The sequence below is a fragment of the Cajanus cajan genome, chromosome 3, assembly GCF_000230855.2.
Source record: "Cajanus cajan strain Asha chromosome 3, NIPB_CcT2T_4, whole genome shotgun sequence".
In the NCBI taxonomy this organism is placed as follows: Eukaryota; Viridiplantae; Streptophyta; class Magnoliopsida; order Fabales; family Fabaceae; genus Cajanus; species Cajanus cajan.
The window spans coordinates 64,441,406-64,456,353 of NC_138519.1; the positions used below are offsets into that span (position 1 = coordinate 64,441,406).

Below are 14,948 nucleotides of genomic sequence, written 5' to 3' on the forward strand. Positions count from 1 at the left end.
CTAACAACTTGTAATCATAGTTTTTGTTTCCTTAATCCTTTGTTTTAGTTTTGTTAATCCATTCTAGATCCATTCTAAGTTTATCTTTTTTGTGTGCTAGCCTTTTCTTGAAGTGCTTTAGTTCTAGGAGGAAGAACTTATTGATTAACAATTGGAGACTTGAAGTGCTACACCAATTACTTTTAGAGAAAGCACTTGAGAGAAAAGTTCAAGAATAGTATCCTTTTTTATTGTTGAAAATTTTGTGTAAACTTGGCCTTTTATTCTTGTGGAAGTGGTCTTATTGAGGCTCTAGGTGTCTCCTTAAGACTTCCACTTTGTTTGTATTCTTTACATTGCTTCTTTACTTGTTTCTTTAAGGATTTAACGTCAATTTATGTTACCATAGCTTTCGGTCTTGATTAGTTAGTAAACAAGAGTTCCAAAGCTTTTTGTTTACTGATAGGTACGTGTAGGATAGTTTTTATTTAGCTTAGTTTCTTATACAAGTTGAGTTCAAATCTTCTTGTTCAACCATGAGTTGTCATTCTTATTCACATAGTGGTAGTGATTCAAGTCCTTCCAGAAATATGTTTAGATTGTATATGAAACTCTCGTAGAAAGGATAAGGTAGTTTCTACACTGAGCAAGACAAGCTTTCTTATCTTTACACGGATATTCAAATCTGAACAAGAAGAGATGTGTGATTGTTTTTAACGCTTGCTTTTTATTATTTCTTGTTGCTTCTCTTCTTATTTTCTTTTCTTCTCAGATCTTGATATTTATAGCCTTGTAATAAATCTTCTCGTTGTTTGAATTTGAATGTGTCCATTGAGGCGGAGCTTTCCGTTGGTGCAGATAAACATTCATTCACGGCTACACAGATCTTTCTTATTTAATGCTTTTGATTTTGCATTAAATGCTTTGCTTGCTAAATTTGTGTTACGTGAAGTCTTTTGCATAATTTTTTCCCTTTTATTTCTGACTGCTATCATGACCTAGGTATGTTTGTCCTTTTTTCGTCATTGTAGCTGCGGAGGCATTGCCTTTCTCTGAAAAGTAGATGTACTTGCCCTGACACATGCAGCTTTGGCTTGTGAATTCGCGCTCTTAAAAATTTCTTATTTCTTTTCATATAATATATGATCTTCTTCTTTGTGACTAGTGGACTTCAGACGCTTTTCATCATGCTTCGTTTGCGTATGGAATTTTAAGTCTCCGTCTAAGAGTTAGACTTTGACTTTTTCATCTCGTCTGATTGGTCGTGAGAGTGGATGCTACTTATTCCGTTTGAAATATTTCTTTGTCTGGTTTTGTCCAACGACTGATGTTTGTTTTGTTGTTGTCCTTTGCAGGGCTGATCAACGATCTTCATTTGATGTTTATTTGACACTGAGCCAACTTTTTCTTGGTCTAGTTTTTCTCCCATTTCTGATATCTTATGTTGCGCTTTGGGTTGCTCTTGACATTTCTTCGTTTGATATTTGTCGTCTGATGCACAATTCATGATCCTTCTATGCATGTGTGTTTGCCTTTTTGTGTTTATGTCTGTGTTGTTGTGTTTGAGTTTGTGTCTATGTGAGTATGTTTATGTCTATGTTTATGTTTGTGTTTTTGTATGTGGTTGGGTTTGGTTGTCTTTGTGTATGTGTTTGTGCTTGTGTGTGTTTGTGTCTGTAAGCATCTCTTTTTGCATTTAGGTGTTTGGATGTCTTTGTGTGTATGTGTGCATATGTGTGTTTGTCAGTGTGTGTTTATGTATCTATGACTCTATGTGTTTATGAGTGTTTGTGTGTCTGTTAGTGTGTGCCTATGTGCGTGTATTTATGTGTCTATGTGTATGTTTGCGTGTGTTTCTTTGACTGTGTGTGTCTGTACGTATATGTGCCTTAATGTGTCTATTTATGTGTATCTATATTTGTGTGTGTTTATCTTTGTGAGTCATTGCATGTGTTTCTCTTTCTAAGTCTGTGTGTCTAGGTGTCTTTTTGTGTCTTTAAGTGTGTCTGCGTGTGTTTGTGTGTCTACATATGAGTATATGTTTGAGCGATCATGGGTTCGTGTGTGTGTGTCTTTGGATTTGTGTGTTTGTGTTTGTGCTTATGTGTGTGTGTGTCCATCTAATCATATGTGTTTGTCTGTTTGTGTCTATTTATGTATGTCTATTTTTGTGCAAGTGTGTCCATGTGTCTATGTGTCTATGTGTGAGTGTTTGTATGTGTGTGCCATTAGGCATGTGAGACTATGTTTGTCTGTGTGTCTTTGTGTATGTCTCTTTGTGATTATGTGTGTGCTTGTCTTTATGTGTGTTTGTGCCTATCTCTGTGTGTGTTTGTGTCCATGTGTGTGTTTGGGTGTGTATCCGTGTGTGTGTTTGTGCGTATTCGTGTGTGTCTATCTACATTTGTGTGTGTGCATGTGATTATGTGTGTGTTGTGTGTGCGTGTGTGTTTGTGTCTGTGTATGTGTTTGTGTACCTGTGTGTTTATCTGTTTATGTGTGTCTTCGTGTATTTGTGTGTTTGTTTGTGGTTGTGTATGGGTGTGAATGGTTTTATGTGTGTCAGTCTCTTTTTGTGTGTATTTGTGCGTGAGTATTTGTATGTCTTTATGTGTGCATGTGTTTGCCTTAGTGTGTGTCTTTGTGTGTATGCACATGGTGTGTTTGTGTGCCTCTATGTGTGTTTCTCTATTTGTGTGTTTGTGTGATTATGCCTGTGATTGTGTGTCAGTGTGTACGTGTTCGGGTGCACACATTTATTTGTGTGTTTGTGAGTGTCTATCTGTGTTGGTTTTCATTTGTTTCTGTCTGACTATGTCTTTGTATGTGTATCTCTTTGTTTATGTGTTTGGATGTGTACGTTTTTGTCTATGTATGTCTATGTGTGTGTCTAGGTGTTTGTGTTTATGTGTATGTTTTTGTGTGGTTGTGTCTGTCTGTGCATTTGTGTTTCTTTTTATCTATGTGTGGCTGTGTATTTGTGTGTTTGTGTCTATGTTTGTCTTTGTGTGTGTATGGATGGGAATGTATATATGTGTTTGTTTGTCTGTTGTTTGTGTGTTGCTTTACATTTGTGTTTGTTTCTGTGTATGTGTGTCTGTATCTTTGTTTATGTTTGTGTGTCTGTGTGTATGTTTGTATGTATGTGTTTGTGTGTGTGTGTTTGTTTGTTTGTGTGCCTCAATGTGTGTGTGTCTCTATGCTTGTGTGCGTGTCTATGTGTCTTTGTGTGTGTGTGTGGTTGTCTCTATGTGTGTGTCTTTGTGTCTATGTATGTTTATTTATGAGTTTTTGTGTGTCTATGTCTGTGTTTGTGCATCTCTTTGTGTGTGTTTTTGTGCATGCATGTGTTTGTTTGTTTGTCTGTGCGTTATTTGCGTGTTTGTGTGTGTTTGTGTTTGTATGTGGGATGTGCCTATGAGTTTGTATGAGTGTTGTTTGTGTGTGTCTGTAAGTTTCTTCGTCTTGTTTTGTCCAGCGACTAATATTTGTTTTGTTGTTGTCCTTTCCGTGGCTAATCAACGATCTTCATCTGATGTTTATTTGACACTGAGCCAACTTTGTCTTGGTTTAGTTTTTCTCCCATTTCTGATTTCTTATGTTGCGCTTTGGGTTGCTCTTGACATTTCTTCGTTTGATATTTTTCGTCTGATGCACAATTCATGATCCTTCTATGCATGTGTGTTTGGCTTTTTGTGTTTATGTGTGTGTTGTTGTGTTTGAGTTTGTGTCTATGTGAGTATGTTTATGTCTGTGTTTATGTTTGTGTTTTTGTATGTGGTTGGGTTTGGGTGTCTTTGTGTATGTGTTTGTGCTTGTGTGTGTTTGTGTCTGTAAGTATCTCTTTTTGCATTTAGGTGTTTGGATGTCTTTGTGTGTATGTGTGCATATGTGTGTTTGTCAGTGTGTGTTTATGTATCTATGACTCTATGTGTTTATGAGTGTTTGTGTGTCTGTTAGTGTGTGCCTATGTGCGTGTATTTATGTGTGTCTATGTGTATGTTTGCGTGTGTTTCTTTGACTATGTGTGTCTGTACGTATGTGTGCCTTAGTGTGTCTATTTATGTGTATCTATATTTGTGTGTGTTTATCTTTGTGTGTCATTGCTTGTGTTTCTCTTTCTAAGTGTGTGTGTCTAGGTGTCTTTTTGTGTCTTTAAGTGTGTTTGCGTGTGTTTGTGTGTCTACATATGAGTATATGTTTGTGCGTTCATTTTCTCTCACCATAGCAAGATTCCTTAGTGGGATCAATCATGAGATAAAAGATAAAGTAGAACTTCTACCTTATAGGAACTTGAATGACTTAGTACAACTTTGTATTATGGTAGAGCAACAAATTTTGAGAAAGTCTAAAAGTTTCCACTCCAATTCATAACAAGAAGGATTTCAAGAGGCAGGGAAGTTCTTACAAGAACCATCCCAAGGGTGAAATGACAAAGGAAAAGTAAAAAGAAGTTGAAAAAGGAAAAGAAAGAGAAAAATGAAAGGTCACTTCACATACTAGCTCTAGGACTATTGAAATCAAATGTTTCAAATGTCTAGGGGGAGACCACATTTCTTCTCAGTGCCCCACAAGGAAAACCATGATAATGAGTGATAATGACGTAGTAAGTGAATATGAGTCTTCTTCTTCTTCATCTTCAAGTAAAAGTGAAGAAGAGAAAGTGATGTGGAAATAACTAATCCTTATGATGGAGAACTTTTAATGGTTCAAAGGTTACTTGGGAGCCAACCTAAGGAAGATCCTATATTTCAAAGAGAGAATATTTTTTATACTATATGTAACATTTCAAATAAAGTTTGTTCTCTCATTGTTGATAATGAATCTTGTTGCAATTGTTTTAGTAATAGGTTGGTTGACAAGCTTATTCTTCTCACTATTTCTCATCCAAAAACTTATCAACTTCAATGACTTAAAGATGATGGGGAAATAGTGGTTGACCAAAAAGTAAAGGTCATGTTTTCCATAGGAAACTATGAAAATGAATTTTTATGTGATGTAGTGTCTATGGATGCTTGTCATATCTTGTTAGAAAGGCCTTGACAATTTGATAAGAAATCTATACATAATGGCCTTACTAATGAGATTACCTTCAAGCATAAGGAAAGGAAGTTTGTACTTACTCCTTTATCACCAAAACAAGTGGTAAAGGATCAAGTTCAAATGAAGAAAAAAAAATAAGAAGATAAAAAGAGAAAAGTAAAGAAATCTTCTAAGAGTAGTACTAAGGGGATGGGAAGAGTTGCGGGCACTACTTCCACCTTAGAGGTTATTCATAAGGAAAGTATTTTAGCCAACAAACAAGAAATTCATAGAACTTTCCTTGTTGAACAACCTCCTTTCCTTCTTCTTTGTAAGAGTATGCTTGTATGCATTGCCACAACTCTTGAAGGTGAAACTCTACCTAGTGAGGTTAAAGAAATTTTGAAAAGGTTTGATGATATATTCCCACAAGAAGGTCCAAAGGGATTGTCACCTCTTAGGGGAATAAAGCATCAAATGGATCTTATTCTTGGAGCTAGCCTACCCAATAGGGTTGCTTATAGGACAATTCTGCAAGAGACTAAAGAAATAGTGTCTCAAGTTCAAGAGTTATTAGATAAGGGTTGGATTCAAAAGAGTCTTAACCTTTGTGCTATTCTGGCATTGTTGGAGCTTAAAAGGATGGGAAATAACGAATGTGTTGTGATTGTAGGGCCATCAACAACATTACTATTGAGTATAGCCATCCTATTCCTAGATTAGATGCCATGCTTGATGAGTTGCATGGTGTTACCATATTTTCTAAAGTTGATCTTAAAAGTGGTTATCATCAAATAAAGATTAAAGAAGGAGATGAATGAAAAATCGCTTTCAAGACCAAATTTGGATTATATGAGTGGTTAATTATGTCTTTTGAGCTTACTAATGCTCCTAATATTTTTATGCGTCTCATGAATCATGTTCTTAGGGAGTATATAGGTAGGTTTGTAATTGTTTATTTCGACGATATCTTAATATATAGTAGGAGCCTAAGTGATAACATAGGGCAAGTCTTTTTTAGTCTTAGAAACAGTAAACTTTTTGGAAACATAGAAAAATGTACTTTTTATGTAAATAGTGTAATTTTCTTAGGTTTTGTTATAGGAGTCAATGGGGTTCATGTGGATCCCGAAAAGATAAAGGCCATCCAAGAATGACCTACCTCTAAAAGTGTGGGAGATATTAGGAGTTTTCATGGTTTAACAAGCTTTTATAGGAGGTTTGGTCATAACTTCTCCACACTTACTTCACCACTCAATGAGTTAGTGAAGAAGGATGTTCCATTTCTATGGGTGAAAAATAAGAAAAAGTTTTTCAACTCATTATGGATAAGCCCACCATGCTCCTATTCTAGCTCTACCTGATTTTTCAAAAAAATTTGAGCTAGAATGTGATGTATTAAGGACAAGTACAAGGGTTGTTTTGTTGCAAAGACGACATCCAATTGCATATTTTAGTGAAAATTCACATGGTGCCTTCCTCAACTACCTTACCTATGATAAGGAGTTATATGTTTTAGTAAGGGCCCTTCAAACTTGGGAATACTATCTTGTTTCTAAAGAGGTTATTATTCATAGTGATCATGAATCATTCACGTATTTGAGGAATTAGAGAAAGCTTAACAAGAGACATGCAAGATGGATATAATTTTTGGACAATTTCGTTTTCTTTTGTCATCTCACCTGGTGGAACCTTGTCTTCATTGATGGATTGATGACCCAAGGGGAGAGACTCTTTACTCCAAGGATCATGGATCACCAAGAGCTTCTAGTTTCCATGGATGAGAGTGGACGTCCAAGAGAAGAGATGAAGGGCATGAAGTGTGGATTCTTTTAAGGTAGGGTTGGCTCACTCCAAATGAAGGTGGAGGCCACTCTAGGGTTTTCACTCTCCAAGGGTGAAGATAAGAGAAGGTTGGCCGAAAATCTCAACCTAATGTCTAAGGAAGGGATGTTGAGGCATGAAATGCTCACTCAATATCATAGATTTCAAAGTATCTACGTGGTGGGAGGCCTATGGTATATATAGAAGGAAGAAAAACATCTAGGGTTGCATTTGGAGGTGCTTGATCGAGAAATGCAAGTCAATTGCACCCTAAATAAACCCTAAATGTTGTGTGGGTTCCTTTCTTCCTAAAAGACTAAAATACCCTTTGACCTAAAAATAGAAAAAAAATTGCACTTTAATCTCACAAGTCAAGGTTTAAGCCCAAAAATAAATCCTAATCTAAAGGCTATATGAAAATACAAAATAAAATCCTATCATCTAGGATACCCCAAAATACAAGGGTAAAATGAGAATAAAAGCAATAAATCCTATATTACTCAAAATAGGCCTAGGAGAGGGTCAATATTCTACACATGATGAATATAGGCATGGTGTCTACTCCATCCTCATCCACTCTCCTAGCCATGGACCTAGTAATGGATCCCACATGAAACTCTAAGGGTGGTCCTCCATCATCCCCTCTTTCTTGTGAAGGATTTGACCTCAGATCTTCAAGTTCATCCATGTCATTAGTCCCTACAAAAAGTGTAAGATCACAAGCATTAAAGGAGGAACTAACTTCATAATCGGAGGGAAGATCTAGGATGTATGCATTGTCATTGATCTTTTGGAGAACTTGAAAAGGTCCATCTCCCCTAGGACTTAGTTTTGACATCCTTTGAGTAGGGAATCTATCATTCCTCAAGTGAAGCCAAACCCAATCCCCAACTTCAAAGGTTTACCTTTTTTCTCCCTTTATTATTGTATTTGGCATACTTTTGGGTTTGCTTCTTAATTTGGCTCTTGACTTTCTCATGATATTTCTTTACAAAATTAGCCCTAGATACTTCTTCTTTGTGAAACAAGGAAGTAGTATTAGGTAGTGAGAGCAAGTCAAGATGAATGAGAGGATTAAAGCCATATATAACCTCAGAAAGGGATAAATTATTGTAAGCAAACTCTATATGGGGGAGATAGTCATCCCAATTTTTCTTATTTCCCTAATACGACTCTCAACAATGTGGATATGAACCTATTCATTATTTCAGTTTGCCTATCATCTTGTGGGTGACGAGTAGTGGAATAAACAAGCTTTATTCCTAGTTTTTCCCGTAGTAATTTCTAAAAGTGGCTAAGGAACTTAGCATCCTTATTGGACACATTAGTCTTGGGTAGACCATGCAAATAGACAACCTTCTTGAAGAAAAATTTAGCAATATAGCTAGCATCATCTACATTATGGCATGGTATAAAATGAGCCATTTTGCTAAAACGATCCATTATCACAAAGATAGAATCAAATCCTTTTTAAGTCCTTAGGATACCAAGCAAAAAATCCATACTAATGTCAACCTAAGGGGAATTAGCTATAGGGAGGGGTGCATAGAGTCCATGAGGCATCACTCTTGATTTTTCTTGAAGACAAGTGATGCACTTAAAACAATGCCTTTGGACATCTATTATTATATGTGACGAATAAAATTTAGATTTTAAAAGGCTTAGGGTTTTGTTAACCCCAAAATGGCCCATGAGACCTCCCTCATGACTTTCTTCCTTAACCAAAAACTTTCTAATGGATCCTTCAGGTGTACAAAGTTTTCTTATTCTAAATAGATATCCCTCAAGAAGATAGAATCCATCAAAAGGCTTTTGGAGGCATTTGGCATAAATGGATTGAAACTCCTTTATATTATCAAATCTAAGAATTTAAGTGTTCAAGGTGAAGAGTATTGTATGCCTTCTAGTGAGAGCATTGACCACTACATTATTCTTTCTTTTCTTATATTTGATAATATAAGGAAATTGCTCTAGATATTATACCCATTTTGCATGCCTTTTATTCAACTTTCCTTGCCCTTTAATGTACTTTAGTGACTAACGATCGGTATGTATGATGAATTCCTTAGTCACTAAGTAGTACTCCCAAACTTGGAGGGCTCTAATAAGGGCATACAACTCTTTGTCATAGGTGGAATAATTCAAGGTGGCCCTATGAAGTTTTTCACTAAAGTAAGCAATTTGGTGGTCCCCTTGAAGTAGCATGACACCTATGCCTAAACCGGATGCATCACATTCTAGCTCAAAGGTTTAAGCAAAGTTTGGAAGAGCTAGAATGAGTGCATTGATGAGTTTCTCTTTTAGATTTTTAAAAGCTTTTTCTTGGGCTTCACCCCAAATGAATGGTACATCCTTCTTAACAAGCTCATTAAGAGGGGATGCAAGTGTGGAGAAGACTTTCACAAATCTTTTATAGAAGCTTGCTAAACCATGAAAACTTATAACTTCTCTAACACTTTTTGGGTGGGCCAATCTTGGATGGCCTGAAGTTTAATGAAAAACATATAGAAGGGGGGCTTGAATGTGTGTGAACGAAGGATCTTTAAAAATGTTTCCGTAAAAGTGCTTCTTTTTGTTAGAAAATAATATTTTAGGTGCTTGAGGAAAGTGCAAGGTTGGTTAACAAAAGTTTTGCATCTGAATATTTATCGTCTGTTCGAAAATGGTTTCTTAAGTTCAACAAATATAAATTCGTCTAAATATGGTTTAGAGAATGAGTAGTAGTAAACAAATTTTTGCGTGATAGATCAATATAAGAAAAAATTGCATTTTTAAAACAAATAATAATGCACAGTTTTTATATTGGTTTACTCATTCTGAGCTACGTCCAATCTCCTTCAACTGAAGGGTTCTACAAATCACAACTGATTAAAAGTATTCTTAACCACTTCTGGTTCGTCAACCTCACTCGTTGACGCTAGTATTCTTAAACCACTTCTGGTTGCTCAAGTATTCTCAACCACTCCTAGTTCGTTAACTTCACTTGCTGACGCTAGTATTCTTAAACCACTTCTGGTTCTACAAGTATTCTTTTGCTAGCCTCTTCAGGCTTCACAGACGATGGATGTTTTGAGTGTATATGTGACTCTGACAGAAAAGATAAAATGATTTCTACACTCATTAAGGTATTCAACCTTAGTTATACAAAAATGTGTTTAGAGTGTATATGAAACTTGTAGACACCCAATTTCGTCCGGGGGGATACAAACAAGGAAATGGACCTTTGTTATGAAGGGAAGGAGCTCCCGAAGCATGCAAACAACAAGACAGGACTTTAGAAGGCCCAAAAGCCCAAACAAGTTAATTTTAGAAGACTAGAACGGGCTGTTCCAAAACCGGAACAGGCCGTTCCCAATTTGGAACGGGCCGTTCCAAGTACTTAAAAGAGCCAATAACCCTAATTTGGAACGGGCCGTTCCAAGATTGGAACGGGCCGTTCCAAGATTGGAACGGGCCGTTCCAAGATTGGAACCGGCCGTTCCAAGATTGGAACCGGCCGTTCCAAGATTGGAACGGGCTGTTCCAAGATTGGAACCGGCCGTTCCAAACTCTTCAAAAGAAGGCTAAAGCTTTAACTGGAACGGGTCGTTCCTAAACTGGAACGGGCCGTTCCAAGTTATAAAAAAAGCCTAAGGATCCTTGTTTGGAACACCCGTTCTAACATACCAAGTGACGTGTTAATTTTATCTCTGGAACGGGCCGTTCCAATTTCAGAACGGCGTTCTAGTTACAAAATTTACACGTAACGGCCATAACCAGAACGGGCCGTTCTGATTTCGGAACGGGCCGTTGTGGACCCTGTCTGAAGCCTATAAATTGACAGCTTGGGCACATTTTTGAGGGACTCCAAAAATTTCGTCCAAACTCCTTAGAGCACGAAATTTCTCTCTCTTTCTCTTTTTCCCTCTCTTTTATATTTCTTGAGATTTTGTGAGGCAATTGTAGTGCGAAAGGTTGCCACAAAGCACCTAAATTTTCCATATCTAAAGATCTAACAAAGCTTGTTACGAGGTATTTCATTTAATCTTCTTATTCTTAATATTCATTGTTATAACAAACGCAATCATGTAGATATTTTAGGGTTAGTCGTATAATTTAAATCTTTAATATGTAAATAAATATTAATAAAGGGGAGCCAATATTTAATTTATTAATTTTTATCGTATTAACTTCATGATAGGGTACCGATTGAGGGCGCTGTAGGGGTGCTTAATACCTTCCCTACAGGTAACCGACCCCCGAACCCAATTTTGGTTATCAAGGCCATTATTGGATCTTTAAAAACCTTTTCTTTTTCCTATGTTTTGAGTAAAATATTGGTGGCGACTCCATGAACCTATTTTCAAAATCATTAATTAAGGATTAATCTGGTGTCCGAGCATTCCTTAATTGATAAGATCTTTAAAAGGATGTTTAAACCATAGGTCGCGAGATCAGAAATTTTCAGGTTGTGACAGATGGCGACTCCACTGGAGACGTTTAAAGAGGGTCAGACCCATTTAATTGATGAAGTTAATAAAATAAAAATAATAATAATATAAATATTTTTCCCCTTTACTTTATTTGTTTTATTTGTGTGGCTTTAATATCTATTTGCCTATTTAAATTCTGTATTTGTTTGAATAAAAATTGTACACAAACCTTTGTACACAACAGTTCCTCCTACACCGGGGGGCATGAGGGTAATAAACATAGGGAGTGATTGACGTACGACCGGCCCAAGTTTGGCCTTGGAGCCTACGAGCCTTGTCGGAAATCACACTCAAGGTGATAACCGGTTACTCTAGTCCGAAATACTACGACAGACCTTAGAGTTTGTCAGGTGACGGCGACAGAGATACTGGGTCCCTATAATGGAGGCACCTTGGGGGCCTTAAGACCAGTGAGATTAGAACTTTCCTATACAATGCACTTTTCTTGCAGGCACCACAAACCAAGGATTTAAACGTGACTGTCCGCGGGTGTACATTTGTTTGAGCATATGTGTGTTGCATTTGTTTGTGTTTATTTATTTTAAATAGATAAGAATTACAAACAAATAGATATTAATAAAAAAATATGATGAAAATTTAACTCCCTTCTATATACCCTAACTCTAAAGCATCATATAGGGTAGTTTATTTAAAAAAAAAAGTAAAAAAAAATATAGCAAAAAATCATGCATCATAACCCTTAGTAAAAAAAAAACATGATAAAATTTAGGCAAAAAATAAATATCATGCATCTCCTAGGATAGTGCATTAGCACACATTCATTAGAAATGGAAGGCACACATAATAGTATGCAAAGAATGTTCTCTAAACAAAAATCAATGAGAATGATATTCGTTGAATTTCTCATATGTCTTTGTATCCTACTTTACGTTTCATATAGATAATACGCCTTCCTTGTAAATAATAAATAAGAATAAAAAGGGAAATCTAAATTGTGCGTGTTAGCCGGATAATGGAAATTACTGTAATCAAATGCGAACCTGACACATCAAATCGGGGAACACTTATCAGTAATTGGTGGCATCACACGCCCAAATTGACGATTCAAACATCGAGACTTTCCCATGCGGAAACAACAATTGCCGGGATAAGAGGAATGATCAAGAATGGACGAATCCCTGCTTTTTAGGGAATTACAAGACAAAACCCAATTCAAGAATAAAGGCATTGCATACAAACACCCGTTAGGATGAAAACCCGTAAAGGGCGTCCTAGGCAAAAATTAGGGTGAAAAGAAAAAAAAAAAAGAATCAAGATCCCGATAGGATACCTCCTATGCAAAAGTAGGGACATATAAAAATAAGAAATGTCTATCTGAGTTGGAATCGAAAGGTGGCTCGAGTATTCCCTTCGAAAGCAAGAATTCACAAAGGTTTCACTCCAAATGCAAAACACTGACGTTCAAGCAAGTGGAAAGGTTTTCTTTTGGAAATTATCAAATCATTCATGACTCTCTAGGGGGAAACCTCTGTCTATCTTGTTGTGTATGAATCACGAACTCGGGGCATGCCCGGGCCTTCGAGCTTTGTTAAAGGGGCACGTGTAAATTGAAAGTACTGTTTTAAATGCCATAACACTCTTTCATTTCTCTTCTCCCTCCAAATATCCACTCTAGGCCTCATCCATCAACCCTTAACAAACAAAATGTATTTGCAGCAAAGATGTTACTCAATAATAGCATGGAAAGGATAACAAAGGAACAAACAGGAATTCAAACATGACTAGGGTTTGATAAAATAAAGACATCCTATACCTCATGAGTGCTGCAAAAAAAAATGAAGGCCCAGCAGGAAACCCACTAAGGGGGCTGTGCAAAAGTTAGGGCAAGATCTGCTAGGTAACCCACAAGTAAAAATGGGTAACCTAGGCAAAAGAAAAGATCAAAATAAAAATTTCCGCTAGGGAACACATCTCAAGTGACCTAGGCAAAAGTTAGGACGTTAAAGCAGCAACCTGAGTTGAAAACTGAAAGGCGGCTCAGAGGAATCATCCAATTAGTGTACGACCCCGAGTCATCACTTCACTTTCCAAAAAAGCTAAACACAATGATAGCTTCTTTGTAGCAAATATGCTTTGTTTAATAGCCATAAACACTAAAGCCCACCTTAGCCAGCCATTCTTCTAAAAACCCCTTTTGAAAAAAAAAATCCCTTCTAACAACCCTTCTCAAAAAAATAAATAAATAAATAAATAAATAAAAATATACAAACATCCATTCTTCTAAAAAATCCTTTTGGGAAAAAACATTCATTCTAACAACCCTTCTGAAAAATACAAACATCCCTTTTTTTCTTTTCTCTTGACCCTTATGGCATTAAAATGGTACTGAAAATATATACAGAGAATGCACAGTGAATACTCACAGAGGAAAGATCGAGATGTCCCCGAACGGAGTTGGGAGACGCTTGACTACACATCGACTAGATAATTATGGAGCCACTAAAACCTTGAGTTCAAAAGAACATATCCCGGCAATAATCACAAATGGCAAGGATAAACAGGAATCGTCAACATTAACCTTAACGCGCACAGGTTAATTTTCCAACAAAAAAATTGAATTGAATCGCATGCATATGAGTTAGGGGCATATGAAAGGGCGTTAGAAAAAAAAAAGGAATAAATAAAATAATAATAATAAATCACTCTTGTCTTGCATTGTCATTGCATCCATACATCCATGCATTTTTCTATGGATCAAAAGGAGTCATCAAGACGAAGCACAAGCTAAATAGCCAACCATGAGCCAAGTAGTGGCAAATGACAAAGTGATTCTATGTGCCCACTAAGCAAAGACATATCAACAGTGGAATAGGATATAATCGACCAAACAAGCAAGTCTGTAAGCATGAAGAGGCCATCGCGCCTTACTCCTCAACTAAATGAAGGATGATCAAAAATGTCAAGACCAGGAATGACTTCCTAACCAAAGCCAGAAGTGGCTTCCAAAATAATACTCATCAATAAAAATTGAGCAAATAATATCATCATGGGATGGGATCCCTCCACCAATGATGACAACAAAAGATAAAATAGAAAAAGGCAAGCTTCGTATATGTTGAAAAAGTCGAAGCATAAAAAAAATAGCAGAAAAAGGCAAGCTTCAAATATGAAAAAGCCGAAGCTAAATAAAGATACAAAATTAAAAAAAAACCTACCACAAGAAGGCGCCTGGAGAGGCATCACAATACTCACTGTGGCAGGGGGCAACACCAGAATCTCTGTCAACCATCTACTCCTTTGCCCACCAACACAAGGGCACCACTTACCAACAATCCTCGTCAGAGGGCAATCACATCATCAGCACCAGCAGAGGGCCTGTAGAGGCTATGAAAATACTACGGCCTGTAGAGGCTATGAAAATACTATGGCCTGTGGAGGCTATGACAATACTACGGCCTGTAGAGGCTATGAAAATACTACGGCCTGTAGAGACTATGAAAATACTACGGCCTGTAGAGGCTATGAAAATACTACGGCCTGTAGAGGCTATGAAAATACTATGGCCTGTAGAGGCTATAAAAATACTACGGCCTGTGGAGGCTATGAAAATACTACGGCCTGTAGAGGCTATGAAAATACTACGGCCTGCAGAGGTTATGAAAATACTACGGCCTGGAGAGGCTACGAAAA

The 14,948-nt window shown here is 36.9% G+C and overlaps 1 protein-coding gene across 1 annotated transcript in view; it reads left to right on the top strand.

The window, feature by feature from the left end:
• LOC109814626 (lysine-specific demethylase JMJ29) overlaps positions 1 to 12,568 on the top strand; it is a 33,499-nt gene extending 20,931 nt beyond the window's left edge. The window contains exon 10 of the mRNA XM_083071076.1: positions 1,335 to 12,568. Within this exon, the coding sequence (XP_082927202.1) occupies positions 1,335 to 1,340 (6 nt within the window). The 3' untranslated portion in view covers positions 1,341 to 12,568. The remainder of the gene's footprint in view (positions 1 to 1,334) is intronic.
• The last annotated feature ends 2,380 nt before the right edge of the window (positions 12,569 to 14,948 follow it).